Raw genomic sequence first — 18,643 nt, 5'->3', positions numbered from 1 at the left:
CTGGGGTAAAACCAATAAAAAAAATGTGTTTTAACATTTGACCGGCAGACTATGTGAGGCAGGACAAAATGTCCAGCAACAGCTTGACCTCGGGGTTAAATTCCACATAAAACCAGTTGAAAGAGCAGATAATGAATCCCAGTTTTATAGAGCCAGTTAAGAACACAGAAACACACTTTCAGCAGTTCCAAGGTGGAAGAGGCATCCACCCAAAACTTCAAATTCTCAACGAACATCAAAAGTCTTTCTGTGGGTTATTTGAATCCCAAATAATATAACTGTAAATATACTGTTTTATTTGTCATATCCTTAATTAATCCAAGATAAATAGCTCCGATAGAAAACTTCCTAGTTGTTTTGAAAATGGTCAAGAAATTTTTTTCAGTTTTAAATGACATTGTGGTTAAAAAAAAAAAATAGAAGAGCACAAGTTTTTATCCATGATTTGGATGTCTTCAAATTCTTTTCTCTTAATCACGACATACAGATATCAAAAACATGACATGCTGCTAAAAGAATCCAAACAAAATTTACCCGAAGCAAATTTCATCAATACCAATTCACCATTTCCACAAATCATACGAAGGAATTCAAGCCAATGATTTCTAACACCGTCTAATTTGGGAAAAGACAACTTATCCAGAAAACAAGTTAGTGGTAAAGATGAGCGGTTTCAAATATTTGTGAGATACATGACTTACTCACCGTTGGAGTATTCAAGAAAACCCCGTTTTTGTCTGCATTTGTTGACTGATAGACAAACCAGCAAACTTCTTTCTGCTCTCCCTTCACTTTTGCTCTTTTCTTCCTGGGTATGTTTTTCTCCTGGTACCCCACCATTATATAACAACCCCTATCTCTGTCACACACACATCCACACAGAGATTCCAGGGCCAAATGAAGTTAGGACTGATGAAGGGAGTAATGGCATTAGGTCTGACAGGAGAAGGGAGGCATGGAGAGGAGGCTAAATTTTTGTTAAATAAGGTTAATTGGGAACAGGGAATGTTCCAGAGACGATGACTCGTGTCAACAACTCATTTGGTCAATGTATAAGATGCCATACAAAACACACAGCTAACTCTATAGTCTCAGTATAAGTAAAAGAAAAACTAAAGACTAGATTTTCCTAGCTTACCAGTATCCAATCTGAATTTATGGGTAAAATGATGGACATTTTCAGACAGGAAACGTGAAAAAATTAGATAAAATTTCCTTTTTTCTGATACTGTTCTAATGCTGTTTTCTTTCAAAGCCAGACGCTCACTTCAGAACTATTTTTGTATCCAGGTTGCTTTGATATATCTAATTGGATGCAGCATTTGGTCTGAAATGGGATCAAATTGAATTCTGATAGAATTTTTAAAGTAGCTCAAAAGCGTTTCAAACTACATACCAAACAAGTCACGCTCCGATTAGAAGACTGCGTGTAGTAAAGGAATGAATGGTGGTGTGGGGACCACAGGATTTCCTCTCTGCTCTTTGCAGATGTTGTCCTGTTGGCTTCATCGAGCCAGGACCTCCAGCGTGCTTTGAGGCGGTTTGCGGCAGAGTGTGAAGCGGCTGGGATGAGGGTCAACACCGCTAAATCTGAGGCCATGGTTCTCGACCAGAGAAATGTAGTTTGCCATCTCTCTGTGGGTGGAGTGTCCTTACCCGAGATGGAGGAGTTTAAATACCTTGGGGTCTTGTTCACGAGTGAGGGAAGATCGGAGCGTAAGATTGACAGGCGGATTGGGGCAGTGTCCGTAGTTACAGTATGCGGTCACTGTATCGGTCTGTTGTGGTAAAGAGAGGGCTAAACCAAAAAGCGAGGCTCTCAATTTTCCGGTCGATCTTTGTTCCAAAACTCACCTATGGTCATGAGCTATGGGACATGACCAAAAGAATGAGGTCCCTAATACAAGCCGCTGAAATGAACTTCCTCCGTAGGGTGGTGGGGCGCTCCCTTAGAGATAGGGTGAGAAGCTCGGTCACCCACGGAGAGCTCAGAGCAGAACCGCTTCTCCTCCACATCGCAAGAAGCCAGTTGAGGCGGCTCCGACATCTAGTCCGGATTCCTCCTGGACGCCTCCATGGGGAGGTGTTCCCGGTCATGTCCCACTGGGCGGAGGCCCCGGGGAAGACCCAGAACAAGATGGAGAGACTACGTCTGTCGGCTGGCCTGGGAACGCCCCCGGGTCTCCCCAGAGGAGCTGGAGGAAGTGGCCGGGGAGAGGGAAGTTTGGGCATCTTTGCTTAGCCTGGTGCACCCGTGAACCGGTCCCGGATAAGCGGAGGGAGGGATGAATGGATGGGCATAGGCTGAAGAGGATGTGCACTCAACCAAAACACATAAAATAAATAATATGTTGTACTTAATCCCCTAGACTTGGGCCTGGTGTCTCTGATATAATTAAATTACGCAATAAAAATAATTTCTATGAGTAATGTGGTTGAGGAGAAAAAGTTGCAAAGAGGAACCCGGACTTTTGAGGAGATAGAGATGGGAAAGAAGATATTATGGCAAAAAGCTCTGGTCAGTCACTGTTACTCTATAGAGTATTTCAGCAAGGGAATGAAAGACACAGTTTACTCTGCATCCATACACGTCTGTCTACATGTGGTTCTTCGTAGAAACACTTTTTACTTCAACTTAAGGTACTAATCATGTTTAAGAAAATCTGACACAATAATTCTCCATCATATATGAGATGAGCCACACAACCAGTTCATCCCAGCCTATGGAAAAAACATAATGGATATTTTGGATTGGTGTTGTTTTGTTTTTAATCATCATCTGTTATCCTATAGGAAACCACAATGGCTCTTTTCATAAGATAGGGTTCAGTTTTAATGTGTAGTGTCATGACACAGCTTATCAGGGTTTTCCCCTCTCCGAAGAGAAAAATAAGAGAAAAAAAGACTCTCATATGACCAGATCTCCGACAGTTCATGCCAAAATTATTAATAAAGATGGTAAACAAGTGTGATAGTGAAGGGATGGAGGTTAAAAACACACAAATAAAGGAACCCTGTTAGCTGTGACCCTGAAATCAACCGAACTCTCAGTAAAAACAAGTAACAGCTGGGCAGGGACTTACACTGGTAACCCGTCTGTAGATCTGGGCAGCATTTTGACATTCAGAATAGGGATACTCAGACGTAGCCATCTCCAGCATACACATCCCAAAGGCGTAGACATCTACAGATTCATCATACTTCTCTTCATACATCTCTGGAGCCATAAACTCAGGGGTACCTTTAAAAGAAAACAGACAAAAGCAGCTTTAAGGGTTTCCAAATTTTCTCCAAAAGACTAGAAAGGCATTAAAACAGACTGCAAAAAAGAAACAAGAATAAAATCTCCTAAATACTTACACCAATTAGCAGTAGAAACCCATTAGTTTAAAATCATATAAATAAATAAATCAACACTGGTAGTTTAGGTATTGCAGATAAGCATAAAAAAATAAACACTGAAACCCTCAAATCAGGCAAAATATTAGTTTTTCTTCCTGTCTAAATACTTGAGGTCTCACTAAATACTACAAAACCTCGAGCGCAAGTTGCATGTGCGTTTGTGTAAATAAGAGCATACCTATGGTCATCTAAAAAACTATAGAGCTAAAGGGAGAAACGCTAAATTTAGGACATCCGTTATTCCGTTTTTAAAATGCTGTCTTATGTGGAGAATGTTTGGTTTGTGGCCAATATTTTTCCACACCGCTTTACCGTGGCCAACAAAAACAGTGACTGGAGGTTGTGTCACTGTTTTTTTCCTGGGGTCTATTATAACATTTTGTAAAATTAAAAATGTTTCTGATGTGTACAATTAGAGAAGTTGTTGCTTATGGAATTCAAGATATGCTTGCAGTTGTGTTTTCTGTTCCTTTTACTATAGAAAACCAGCTGTTAAATGCATGAATCTTCTTACCTATAACGCTCTTGGCAAAGGAAGCCCTTTTAAGTGTAGCCAAACCCAGGTCTCCTATCTTCACCGAACCTGTTGGTCCCGTGATAAAGATGTTGTCACATTTCAGGTCCCTGTGAATGATGGGCGGAGCTCTTGTGTGCAAGAAGTGAAGGCCTTTGAGGATCTGTCGGCACCACGAGCGCAGAACTTTGATTTTCATCACCTTGAAGCGCTTCAGGTAACTGAGGGGACAGAGAGAATCACATGTTCCATTAAAGATTCAGGAAAGCGTCTGAGCCAATTTTTTGTTTGAAAACTGAGGAAACAAGTTGATTGGTGTCATTTTGATTTAGTAATTCAACTTGTCACAACAGTTGTAGGTTTTTGACATAACAGAAACGACCTGAGACAGATTGGCGGCCCGTCTCTTAAACACAGATCGACACCTTCAGGTGATCAAGGGTCCGCCTAGTTTTCATGCCTTTGGAATGTGGCAGGAAACGCGGCAGGAGTGCAGGCACGGCAGAACAGAGATGTCGGTGTGAGAGGTGCTGATCTCCAGAGTATAGCAACATGTTGCAGTGTTTGCACAATGAACACAGCCTCTACTGTCGCTTCGTGATGATGGAAAACTTTTATGTACATTTCTAAGAGTTTGTTTTTTAATTTAAGTTAAATAAAAATGTCGACTGTATCTTGATTTGCAAGCAAATGCTTCTTCAACAGTATCGCAGCAGCCAAAGTAAACTGGTTACCAGACGTTCCACTGTGTAAAGTACCTTTCTATTCCAGTCTGTTTTATGCATTTGATTCAGTTCCACAACAGTAAGCCAGATCTGCCCCCTACTTCCAGATGTAAAAAGCTGACACCTGACTCTGACCCTCTGAAACCGGTTTTCTCTTTCATCCCTTGATGAAAGAACGAAGAATAACAATCATGGGCTGCAACTAACCCAACCAACATAGCAAAACCTTTTCATTACATTAAAAATAAATACTGGAAATGAAAAAGATGTCTCATTATTGCTTTTTATTAAAGAAATGATTTCTCTAAATAAGCTGATTGAAGCTGTTTGAGAACAAACTGTATCTAGTTTGAAAACTAATGTATGATAAGTATGTTAACATTTTTTCTTGCTATTGCAAAGTGATTATTCCATACATTACACCTCTGTAGAACTTTCAAAGTTTTTCCATCCTGTCCCTGACCAATCTTTAACTCCCACATATCTCTTTAAACCCCCTCATGTTGAGTCCTCTTCCTCTCCACTCCCCACCTCGCCTGCCTCCTTTGCCTTTTTTTTTCTTCTCTCCCCGTTTTGAAGTCAGAACAGTGCTGACAGACGAGCTAAAACCCTGTGGCATGCAGCTCTGGAGAGACACTGCAGAAAGTGTCTCTGAGGCGCTCATTCTGTCATTTCAACAGACAAACAAGTTCACAGATATGCGCAGATAAGTCCTGCGTTTATGTAAGAAGTGGACACAGCTCATGAATGAAAAAGGCAAAAAAAAGTATCAAGAGACATAAAAGTACACAGATACATTATTGACAAAAGCATCCTCTCTTCCACATAAATGTCTATACAAACAAAATGATATGGGGCATTTATACTGTCTATACATGCTGGTCAGAATTTCCCTCCCCCCCTTATCAGTGTTCCTCTTGTCATCTCTTTTTTTTCCCCACCACCTCGGCATGCAGCTATACCTCTCAGTCTTCATCTGAGCAACAGCCAAAACCCCTTAATAACATTCATAACCCCATATGTGTGCACTGGATGGAACCGCAATAACAGATTCATGTGGATGAAGTATCATTAGCTTCTATTTTCTGCAACAATAAAAATGTAACTGCTCAATAAAAAAAACAAATGTGGTTCCAACTTTTGAGAAAAGAATATCTGGTGTTATCAAAGAAGACTTAAGTTATTTTTTCTGTAGAACAGTTAAATGTATGGGAAATAGGATAATAGATAATATATACCATCTATTCCCTCAAATAAACATAATAAATAAAGGATATTGACACAGCTCAATTTCTTTCTGTAAATTTTTTTTAATGCAGCACAAATCTGAGTGAAGATCTTAAGCTCTTTTTTAAAAACCACCAGCGGAGGGCGCTATTATCCTTAGAAGTTCCTTAGTTCTAAATTCGTTCCGTCCAGGTGGGTCAATCATTTGCTCCTCCGCCTTCCTGCTTTTCAGCCTGACCTCTTGCCTATTCAGTGAAGTACTTGTGCAGATATCTCTCAAGTGCCTGTTTTTTCTGAGTCACTCACTTTGACTGTACTCAAGAAGCAGAACATTCATCCGTTGGTCCACCTCCACATACACCACAGAAGAATGATGTCAGGAATGAGAGGAATCTGCAGCAGAAGCGGCAGCAGGCAGGTGGGCCTGTATTGTACTCTGCAGGCCGTTTGCTCATTGCAGACTCAGCCTTTTTATTTTAACAATAGTTAAAAGGCCACTGAAATTCAGAAGGAAATGCTCACTAATAGTAGAAAACAGTCGGAGATTATAAAGATGCAGAGATATTCTGCTGTTATTTTAATGAACTGGAGTTTTGGATTTTTTTGGGTCATATTTTTGAAACTTTATTTAAAAATATTACGTATAAACCACTGACTGTGTATGAGAACTGGAATGAGTGACCTCTCCTCCCTCTCCTTCCAAACAGGAAGTACCTGCTGGCTCCAGAAGCCAAAATCCCATAGACTTCTATTGAGAAATAAACTGTTGTTACTCAGTCAATATATTTGTCAAAGCAACCATTCTTGCTCTGGTGCACTTTCTTTTAAAACATCTTCTTGCTAATCCTAATTTTTTCATGATATTTTTGCTGTAGCGCAAGTTATTCAAGTCATAAACTGACCAATCAGATGCCTCAATAAAAATATGTGATCTCATGTCCAAAGTTTGAAACATTTGACTGATTTCGTGTAGCCCACTTTCAAGTGGTAAAGGTACGGACTTCCAACAAGCTCACTCCTTAGTGGAGAGTTGCCATAGAAACGTTGATTCAGACCGTCTCGGACTGCTTACTGGCGTCATCTGGCTCCTACATCACGACGTCCGCATTGCGAAATGGCAACTGTATTGACTGTTTCCTGCTCCAGCTATATGAAAAGTCATTTTCTATATGACGTCACATGGTCCAGTTCTCAAATAGTCAATGGTTAAAATCATCATATCTCTTCTTTTTCCAACCTGCAAATTCATACATCTCCTACATTACAGTTTTTTTTCCATTGGCTAAAACACACTTTCTGAAGCAGACTAATTTCACCAAACACTAAACACAATTTTCAAAATACATCATAGTAGTCATCGTCATAATAAAGACTCTATTGTCAAAACTTGCATGCATACAGTAACACAACACACCACGCCTCAACTCAAAACACTTGAAAATGTTCACAAAATAGTTCATCAAGAATTGCAAAAATTTGATCCTAATATGGGTTAGGGTCTTGGTGCGGGTCCGAGACTGTTAGCGTCTCTGGGTCTTGGTGCAGATCTGGGTCATATTCTAACTTGCTTTGCTCTGTTATTCATCTCTGAAATGCCGTTCAGTTGTTCCATAACTGTCTTTATATTCACTGCAGTTAAACACTGTTAAATTTCAAAAGTGTCTTCAGTTTTGATCAGTTGTGTGTTGATTGTGATCGCTGTTTTGGAACAGAGTTTGAGTATTGCCTCTTTGCATTAACATTTTGCATCGTGCGTGTTGTGAAGGCCAACTGTGTTCTAAAAGTGAGAATGTGTCATGTGTTCTGCAAAGAGTATACTCAGAGTTTTTCAAATTGTGTGTTACTGCGAATTGTGTTTTAAGTTACTTGAAGACCAGAGAGTGATTTTTTTGAGAAAAAGAGTTAAAGCAATTGATCGTCTGGTTTGGAGAATAGCATTTAGTGTTTTTGCAATTGGGAAAAACTGTAATATTACAGGAAACACTGGATGCATGAATTAATGACTGTAAGTAAAAAGTCACACAATTCCTCTGTGTGAATATGTGTCTGCAATTATTTATACAATCACCTGCTGCCCTGATAGAGACTCCAATTATCAGCGAAATTCTCTTGGGATAAGAGGCCAGTTGTAACTACAGTACATGAAGCTAATGCAACTGCATGAAGTCCCATAGTGGCTTAAAAACCTGCATGAAGAGCTTGTTGGCAGATTTTAAGAAGGATTTATTTTAGTCACTACAGCCTTCATCTCTTGGAAAAAAAGATGAACACAACATACTGATTAGTTCGTAAATAGTGTGTTGTCACGTCAGCCCAGCTTTTTACAGAAAAGTGCTACACAGAAAAATATTATTCATTAAGTCAGATTTGATGGAGTAAAAAATGTGTACCTTTTGGAATATACAAATGACAGGATCATTACAGACATACTGGAAACAAAACAATAGGAACCAACAGAAGTAAAGTGGCAGGAAAGCAATGAAACCCTAAAAAGAAAAGCAATTTTCAGCATTTAATAGGGAACAGTTGTTAGTAGTAAGTCTACAACGTAGAACGAACCTTTGCTGTAGCCTCAGAGCAAACAGCTGTGATTCCATTACTTTTTATTTCTGTCACGCAGTCCAATATGTATGTTTATCCATTTTGGTTCACCCAATGCAGGTTTTGCTTCTACCTGGTTTATTATTGCCTCCCCGGGTTGCTAATGTGATCGACATTTTGCTGGTGCCGTTTGCTTGATGCTACATTCCTTTTCTCAGTACTGAAGGTACTTTATGATAGTTTTTTGGTGCAAGTCAGTCACATGTTGTATTGAAACAGCTGGTTAATGCACTTTAAACACAGTGTGGCCTGCTGACTGGTGGCCGGTTGGACCAGGGGCAAGAAAAAAGGCTGCAAAATGAATAATGAGCCTGATTTTTTTTTATCCATAGAAAGTCTTATGGTGTCACTTATGTCAAACCCTAACTTCTACTTGTATACGTCAGTTTTTTAATTGTGTGTACTATTTATAGGATTGTGTGTATACACTTAATCTTATTTACAAATTCTATGGAAAAGCTTGGCCAGTGTTGATATATTACCCATATATTTAAATTGAATGTAATCTTCTGTATACTCACGTTTTTAATGTGCCGGATGTCATGAGCTCCGTGATGAGAACGATGCATTTCTTCCCCTTGCAGGGTCCTTCCCAAGAGTCATAAAAGCGAACTATGTTGGGATGCTGGAGCCCCTTTAACATCCCCGCCTCCTCTTTAAAGCGCTGACGCTCCGACTTAGACAGTTTACGGTCCTAAATGTGGGAATAGAGAAGGATGGACACGTAAGTAAACTTTAAAAAAAATGGGCAAAGCTCATAGCATTTAAAATCAGAAATATTTTTACAAGTGCATATGCCTGTCCAACAACCCCAAAGTCGTTTTTTTGCATCTGCTTATATGAAATCCAGTTATTTTAATGTCCAAGTCCAGCTGACCGGAAGAACAGAATCCTCTAACTAAGAATCAATATTTTTCCACCTCGTGCCAGAAAAAAAACTGGTTTTAGTTGGGAATATAATTTTTAGGAACCTGCAGTGAAATTATTTTTAACAAACACATGAGTTGTTTAAAATGCACAACTATTTTTTAGATTTTTTTTTTTTGTATTTAGGAATCAATGAATGTGCTTTGTGAACAACCCGTGTCTGCATGAGTTCATTTGTTTTTGTGCCAGGGTGAATAGTTTCTTAATCTAACTGTAGATGACACATTCAGCACACCACAGCCCAAAAATAAACAAAACTGCTGTTGCCTGACAACAACAAAATCAGGCGACAAAGGATTTGAGCCCAAAATAAAGCTGTGATTATACTGAAGTATGAAACAGTTTGAATTTGAAGTCCTCCATCCACTGCATGTGGAGAAAGCAGGTGATGTTCTAAAAGCAGAGTTTTATGAGATTTGAAAGGCAATAGTGAGACATTTTGCAATGTCTGTGACCCTTTTAGAGGATGAAACTGCAGAAGAGTGAAGAGACAGCTGATCAAGAGATGAACACGGGAAAGCAGCATGAGTGCCGGGAGCCGTCGCGGCAGAGTGCACAGTCGGAGGACACCAGAAGTGGTGGCACTTTAAATTTAACTCTTTCTGAAATAGCTGCAGAACTCCAAATACAAAGCACACACAAAAAAAGGCCAAACGGGATGCCATACACCTAATTCAAGTGACAGCAAGGCGATTATCTCCATGGCAACTCATTTTAAAGAGGTTCAATGAGGACATTGTAGCTGAATTTACTGCCTTAATTTTGAAACCATAATCATCATACTTCATAAAGTGTAGGAGTTTCACATAATTTAAGGGTTTATTTTTATATCCAATTGGAATAACAGCAATCAATGGGTTGATTGCACCAACCACGCATTTAATCTGCAGGGAACTTTAATATTTTGACACAGACTATCATAGTCTCGATGACACATTTGTCCCAAAGATTTGAATTAACGTCAAACCTCCACTTAAACACGATCACCGTGCTCTAGAAACAAGAAAACCCTGTGAGCTCCCTGAAAGATGAGGAGACGGCGATGATGTCATATTGTATAACCACGGCTCTCATCTATATCATATGACTCACGTGCACGCACACATGCACTCCCACACACACACACACACACACATATCGTCTAATGCACTTCAATCCAGACTGGGGCTTTCAGAAATAGTGTGTGATGGTCTATAACAGCTTATCCCCTTTATCCTGCAGCAACCACTTCCCTGATGATAGCCCATTAGCAACTGCCTCACAAACCATCAGTGAGTGTGTTCGCCAGACCTTACTCCAATAGCCTTTGTCTCACATGTTCTTTTGGTCACATGACAATAGGCATAAGTCACCTGACTAACTGGAAGGGAAGAATCCCTTTCCCAGCAGCACTTAGAAAAAACATACTGCCCGTGTTACGATCAAAATACCTTCCCCCCAGGCTCAAGTAGAGTCTGGTAAAATCATGCAAACATGTAAGACGGATGTTCTTTAAAATAGTCCATCACTGTGTATATATCTGAGGCAGTAATTCAAAAGGTCTAGAATAGTAATCCATTATTAATGTCTTCCTCTTCCCTCTAATGCATAAATGAGCACATAAACCCAGGAGACTTTATCAGAGAGTGTGTATATTTTAAAAGAAGACATAAAAACCTAAATTGATGTGAGGATGCAGGTATTTAAGGGGAATAATTTGATCATCTTTCTCTGAGCTTCTCCCTCTCGTTTTCTTCCCTCAGAGCTTCAAAACATCATGAGACTTGAGTTTTGAGAGACTCAAAAATATCCTCTCTCTTACTATCCAAGTTCATCGTGAACATGAACCCCCCCACATCTAATCTTGTGTCTCTCATCCAACACGTCTTCTTGACATAAGGGTTTCACGCTTACTAATCCCAGTGTTGCATTCTCACTCCTTCCCTGAGATTCTCCATGAGCATGGAAGAAAGCCCCTATACATCCCTCAATAAGTGACAGCCTTATTCAGTCTGCCCTAACTCTGCTCTGCAACTAACTGAAGACAACACACACAGACTAATGTACACTCAGAGACACACCAGCAGTCTGTCAGGCTGGCTGAAACACAATAATGCAACAGTACTGTGTGCTTTCTCGCAGAGGGGCTGAAAGCTGATATCCTCCCATCAGCTCGTGTGGGTCTGGATATCCCGTTGAGTTTTAACATTTGTGTGATCATCTGCTCCAGTGCTCTCTGGTTGGTTGCATCCCAACCAGCAGGCAGTGACCATACAGTAGCAGCAGATGGATTGCAGCAACAACAACAGACTGCTATAACAGAAGTGCTAAATATACAAAAAGACTTGTGACACAAGGAAGTCCATGAATGGAGCTGTACTACCTCTAGTACAGGTGTTTTATGAATCGTCTGTTTCAAAGCTTTTCTGTGATATTATATTGTGTAAGAGAAAAAAAAACATCTATAAAAGGAAACAAGGATGATTTAAACGTTTTAGTGGTTGGAACATTCTTGTACCTTACCAACGACTAAAGTGTGGCGCAAGGGCACTGTACGACAGCATCACCTGTACAACATTAAGTGCTTGCGACTTACAAAATCATTACAAATACGCCACAATACACTTAACACACGCACAACAATGGTCATTCCATTTTTGTGATGACCCTTGAGATGGCCGCATGAGCCTCAAGGAAACTACAAGACAGACCTACGACCCTCAACCCAAAACCCTGCAGCACCCGTACGGGTCAACCCCCATTTGGATGAATGTAACTAAGGCCTTAACTAGCATTATTCCACAAGCCAATTCAAGTAAAAGACATTTAGTATGACCACCTCTAGTAGGATCTGTTGGCCTCTCAGCTATTCTCAAACCATTTTTGTTTGATTTTCATATTCATTGTGAAAGAAAAGACCTCAACAATCAGTTTCTATCACATAATTGTTAAGATCACATCCAATAAAAACACGTTTGTACAGATGATGTTCTGAAGTCACAGTAACCAATATTTCATCAAACGTAAAGCCATCCTTCTACATAGTTCAGCAGATTAAAGAAAGAAGTTACCAATAGCTGACAGTTAAAGAAAACGAAGCAAAACCAAAAAAGTTGGTGTTCATGTGTAATGTGAACAAAAATAAAAGCCAAAGAATTCAAGACAACATATAGCATTGAAAAGGATGGGCTGTAGAAGACGAAATTAATATTTATCCTGCTTTTATGACTTAGTTTATCCAATCGTCAATTATTCGTGTAACTTCTTCTGGTTAGTTTAGCCTCTAACTCTTCATAAATGCAGGTCTGTATCATGGGAGAGATATAGAGGGGGTAAGGATCTGGATTACCTTTTGGCTCCATGAATGAGCTGTTTTTCTTTCTGTGTACTGTAAGTACCCCCTGCATGGGTGCTCTGAATGTGCATATGTTTTGTTTCATGAAAACTGAACCGCCGGGCTTCTTTAATGTGTAGAGAGACCCCCACGTCGCTGAGGAAAAGTTCCCCCACAAAGAACCACAAAAACTTCAGCAGTGCACACCTCCACACAGAATCGTCCCCACTGAGAGACCCACTTATTGCTCAACTTCACAAACCAAAACGTTCACCGCCGCCTGTAATGGTTAGCCACCCTTAAAAATAGAGAGCATCTGTTGCAAATGAAGGCGAGATCAGAATGTTAGAAAGTGAGAGAAGATGATCAAGTTTTAAAAACATGCTTGCTCTAAATTGTTTAATGCTAAGAATAATTAAAAATAGACTTTTTTTTATGTGCATTCCACAACATCTCGACTTATTTTCTCCCTGGCTTCCTCCTTACCAAAGTGAGTCATTCATTCTTTGTTTAACTGCCACTCCCCACTTCAGTAAATGGTTTTTGATTTGCCATCAATCACCACTTCATCTATTATATAGTAATAAGGGTCATGTGTCAGTGTACATATGTGCGTTTTAAATCTGACAGAGTTGGATGAAATTTAACTCTTTTTTATAGGAAAAAAAACAAGCTAGAATTTACTATTAAAAATATTGTTTTCCTTTTTTTACTTCTGCTTGTCAAAACAAATGTTATATGTACATTTACAAAGAGCAAAACAAACAAAGTCAATCATTTGAACAAATCCATAAAAAAGTACAACGGGTGTATGTGCACATGGTGCATAGTTGTCAGTTAACAATTGTTCCCATCTGAGCCTGTCACTGTCTGTGCGCTCTATTGTCGTGTTGCTCTGTCCCTGGCTGCACAATGCACACCCACCAAGTGGCACTGCAGTCCCCACCGCCTTTCTGGCACTGCTTCATCCTATACCCTTCACTCCATCCCCACTGTTGCTCTCTATTTTCACTTCTCTGTAATTTGTTGCTACTTTTCTTCTATTCAAGAGGCTCCTCTGAGAGCATGAGTAGTACCACACCCCACCCCATCATTCTGCTTGATCCAGCCGTTCTGATCCGGGTGTATTAACAGGAAATCTGAGGATAATGAGTGGAACTTCTGGTGTAAAGTGTTAATCCTTAACAGCATGCTCTACACAAAGATCTTGATTATACCTGGAAAAACCCTAATTCTTGGAAGCTAATAAGTAAAATGCTGACATGACATGTCAGGCTTTGGGAAAAAAAAAAGAACTTTCTACATTAAAGTCACCAAAATCTCTGGCCAAGTCATTTTTCACTGCATGGGTTTTAGATGACCCAGTAAAATTAAAGTTGCATGACATCATCTGCAACGCTCCAAAGCCAAAATAATGAACATATTTTAAAAATCAGCTGATCCAACCTATTCCAATATCCTGGATTCTAATAAAGCTCTATTCAATGATTCCAGTTGTGATTGAAATGTTGAGTAAGCAACAATGGTGTCCTTTGTCGCTGGAAAAGGAAACTCAGGACAGACGAAGTCACATGGAAGAAATGGTGAGCCAAAGTTCAACAGAGAAAAGGTTACCACATGCTACATTAACAAGGCTTCTTTTATTTCTTTTGCACACATTTCATCATCACAATAACAATATAGGAAAAAGATAAAGTAAAACTTTAAAGGAAAAAAAGTCCAAAAAATCTGATCTTGAAGAGCCACACTCATGAAAATTGTGTTTTTGGTGTTTTTAATATGCTCTTCTGGTTTTTTTCTCATGATGGAAGACATCTATTAAGAATATTAGGCTAAAAATGTGTTTCTGAGTATTTCTTAATTCACATTGTGAATCAGAAGCAGATGTACAAATGCAGTTGGAAACAGCTTGTGTGCGACGTACAAGTTAGTACGGCAAGCCAGAAGCTCCCTGCTCAGCTCCATTCTGATGCATTCACTTGCAGACGACTGGATTCAATAACATCTTTGCTTACCTCCTTCAAGCTGGCATCTGGCTCAAGACGGATGCTCTAATATAGCTCGCCATTTTTGCTGCACCACTAACGTTAGGTTGGGGTTGTAAGCTAGCAGGTATGTAAACAGATGCACAATGGGAAGGAAGTGGACTTACCTAATGCCAAAAGTCCCACTCACAACTCAGAGGCAAATTTGTTATGAACTACTGCCGCTCGGCAGAAAATTTTGGCTAAAAACAGCATAATCGTAATTAAAAACCACTGAGAACAGTTTTAAAATAGCCACACAAAAAATAATTGAAGAGGGACTTCAAACTGTTTCTTTTGGTAGATGTTTGTACAATTGTGCAATTTGTATAATTAAATTCAATGAGCTTAGCTTTGACAAATGGACAAAACAAGTCACTATGCACCTACTCAGAGCACAGCTGCAATGACGTGCAATGAGGCCCCCACGTGGCCCCAAACTTAGCAGGGCTCGACATAGCCATTTGTCCGCTGGCCCGGTCCTGTTTTTCGAGCAGTGCGGACCACAAGACTTTACTTTTCACTTGTCCGCTCGGGTCACTAAAATATCTAACGGTTTATATATTCTTCACCTTTTTCAATAAAGTAAATTTTGCGAAAACGTGTACATTTACCTCGTCTTCATAATTTAGTTTTTCTGCTAGTCCTGTGTTCAGACTTCAAGGGTTTCTATGGGAAACCTTTGATCACTTCTCCTTCTCTCCCGCCTGCGCGCGCGCGGCTTTCACTGCCGAGCACCACGCGGCACGCGCTCACTACTTTTTTTTTTTCAAACTTTATTGAATGTAACAATTCAATACAAAACAATGTTAAACAGCAACAACGAAGGCACAAGCCAGTGGGTTATTATTACATTTGATTATAAATCCGACACCGTCACTGAAGAGAGACTGAAGCATGTCAGAGATGTGGAAGACATGGCAGGAATAGAAAGGAATATGTTAGATGGAGTAATGGGTATAATTAGTAGTATGGACAGCAAGATATTTAATGAATGCATTGAAGATGAAACTGTATCCACTAAGCTTTAAGCTGAATGTCAAAGAATCAAAGGCAAGTCCAAATACCTGAATCTCAGACTCAAATGCAGTAGAATGTTAAACTACTTAATTTTGTTTTTCTTTACAACGCTGTAAGCAGTAAGTATTTCTAGTTAGCTGAATGATCTCAGTTAGACCTGCACAATATGAGGAAAACTCGCGATATGCGATATCAGAGATTAAAATTGCGATAACGATATAATTTGCGGTATATAAACAAACAGTAAAATAACCAAATAACCATTCCCAGTTTAAAAATTATACTCCAAATGACCCACGTTGACATAGGTTACAAACATCTAACATAAAAGGGCTCCATCTGATTGGTCAACAATGTGAAGGCGTCCATCAGATTGGTCAAATGCATTAAAGGATTTATTTGATTCGTTAAATGGTTCAAGCTGCCATTAGATTGTTTTAACACATTTAAGGTTTATGATTTATTGCGATATTTGCCGTTAGAAGCACCATGAAAACTTCTGAACTAGTGTTACCTACTACACTGCAGCGCTCTCTTCAAAACATCTGAAACAGACTAGAGCAGATTTAAGTTTGATATGGTCTATTTTCAGTCATTGAAAAGTGTAGAAATAAGTGATGTCACCAGAATGCACCAAATTGCACCATATTAAAAGTTTCCGGGGGGGCATGCCCCCGGACCCCCCTAAAGTTGCAAGCACCTGCGGAGCGGCGGGTCCCGCTATGCGCGGTGTCGGGCCAGTAACTTTCAGGCAGGGCCAGTAACTTTCAAAAACTACTGGCCCTGTGGGCCAGTGCAAATTTCTGGGCTATGTCAACCCCTGCTTAGTCTCTTTTGGTAGCTGTGATCACTCTGGTGCCGTCCCAGCCACTTGCCTGCTTGCAGAAGTGTACCACAGCACCAGCTCATAGACTCAAGAACACATAGGGGTGCTGTAAGCGCAAACTGGGATAGATCTTGTGGTCCCCTTTGGTAGAGGGGTACACATTTGGTGCAATTGGGAACTAATTCCAAAAAGAGTTGATGAGTCGAGCCAAGTATGGCAAGCAATCAACCCCCTGTTGTTCTGTCGACACAACCCAGCTGTGCTATGAGGAGCTCTTTAGTTTGCCTTTGCTAATTTTAGAAACAATGACGTATTCTACAAAAGGCAAAAGGTTAGCCAACAGGTTGATTTAATCAATACAAAAATTATTATTATGAAACCCCAGAGCAAAAACCTTTTAACATAAATGGTTAAAAAATGTGTAGACAAATAAACAAATAAAATCCAAAATATATCCGCATATTCATAATCCATTCAGAAAAAAATAGTATACAAAAATGTCATAATACATAAAGTCAAGTTCTGTTTTAGTTGCAAATAAAAACTATGAAATATAAACAAGTGCTTCATGAAGACTTACATATTTTCTGTTATACATGTAACAAAAAATCAGTTAAAGGTGTAACATACTTTGACTTTCTGATCTTTAGATAAAGTAGTTTAATTATGCCTTTCATCAACTAGCTTTTTCTTCTGTCTGAGCCACAGTGACATTAACATTTTAGCAGACAAATAAGCTCAAATGTGTTTGTACTCATTATAACAACGACGACTGTAAGGTGTCCTGCGCACATTACCAACACCAACTGAAAATAAGTGCAGTGATTCTGAGATGTTTAAACAAAGCTGGTCTCCTCACCACATGCAATCATTTCTTTTTCTATGGCAATAATGCACTTCATGTTTCTGTTCCTAAAAGTTAAATCCATTCTATATTGATAAACCATCGGCAACGTGAACGAACATGTATTGTCAAACTCACTGTTTAAGTTTGGCTTTGAGGTTTATACTGACTCACTCTTAGAAGGTTTTTACAGCGAGTCAGATTTCACATAAAATCTCTGGTTCAAAAAAATGGCACATTGTGTGTATCTAGTAAAAAATAAAATAATAAAAATCTTTAAAAAGATTGATTTTGAGCAAACTTTTTAGTCATTAAAACTATTCTTTAGCCCTTGTGCTATCTTAGATGACCCCACCCTTACATGACGTGTTCTCCCTACCATGACTAAGGTGGATAAAGGTGGAAAGATTTCATGTAATCCATGGACACCAGTGAGGTTCACAAATCATTGAAGAAAAAAGGTTCAGAGCACTGTCTAGTGGGTCTAGATGACCCAACTCCCAATGTTAAAGTGCCTAGGATAGCACAAGGGTTACGTAGTCCAGACATTAATCTGCTATATTAGATCAGCTTTCCTGTCAGTGTTTATGGGAGCAGTGGGTCTTTGAACATTTAAGAACTTTCCTCCTAAGTATTAAAGGTGTTAACACATTGCTTATACAATTCCATGTGCAAGGTAGTACGTTACCCTTTGACCCTCCAAAAGTACATCTGCACCAGATCTATATGGGACTGAAGGGATGCTTGGTATTCTTAAGTGCATAATGTGCCCAGTCTTATTACATTTCACATTCCTCTGGCACTTAAACACATCATAACACATCATAACATAAGCACAGGATGTTATTGGAGATTCCAAAAGAGTTTGCTGCTATGATCACGTTCACCGCTAGTCCAAGCAAATGGATCAAATGTCTAATGCTGAGGAAAAAACTAAAACAGAGCTTAAAACGTCTGTAGATTTAAAGAAAATAAACATTTCCCCTCGTAGGATCACGAATAAACCTTTTAAAGCCTTTAAAAATGCTTATAGATGCTAGCAGCTAGGGTTCCAGACGCCTTATATCCACTGTGTTATTGTCTGCTGTTTGTCTTTTGTGAATGCCTGCATTCCACTGGGTGTAAATCATGAACTGACATCTTCATACTGCTCAAGTAACTGATGGGTCAATCGATTGGGGGCTGGAACTCGTGTCAAAGAAAGGGCGAGAGCTGTCCCG

The 18,643-nt window shown here is 39.5% G+C and overlaps 1 protein-coding gene across 32 annotated transcripts in view; it reads right to left on the bottom strand.

Annotated features, from left to right (window-relative positions):
- Window positions 1-18,643, bottom strand: part of wnk1b (WNK lysine deficient protein kinase 1b) — a 79,985-nt gene that overhangs the window by 35,944 nt on the left and 25,398 nt on the right. For 31 of the 32 annotated variants that reach the window (XM_020714209.2, XM_020714214.2, XM_020714213.2 and 28 more), the window contains exons 3-5: window positions 8,991-9,163; window positions 3,917-4,137; window positions 3,084-3,241 (exon numbers count right to left, since the gene is read on the bottom strand). In XM_020714209.2, the coding sequence (XP_020569868.1) occupies window positions 3,084-3,241; window positions 3,917-4,137; window positions 8,991-9,163 (552 nt within the window). Of the gene's footprint in view, window positions 1-705; window positions 805-3,083; window positions 3,242-3,916; window positions 4,138-8,990; window positions 9,164-18,643 lie in introns of those variants that run through there. The other variant, XM_078942221.1, reaches the window with a different exon arrangement.

The sequence above is a fragment of the Oryzias latipes genome, chromosome 23 (genome assembly GCF_053564925.1).
Source record: "Oryzias latipes strain Hd-rR chromosome 23, Olatipes_Hd-rR_3.1".
In the NCBI taxonomy this organism is placed as follows: Eukaryota; Metazoa; Chordata; class Actinopteri; order Beloniformes; family Adrianichthyidae; genus Oryzias; species Oryzias latipes.
Note: the sequence above shows the minus strand (reverse complement) of the source record. Positions and strands in the feature narration are given on the sequence as shown.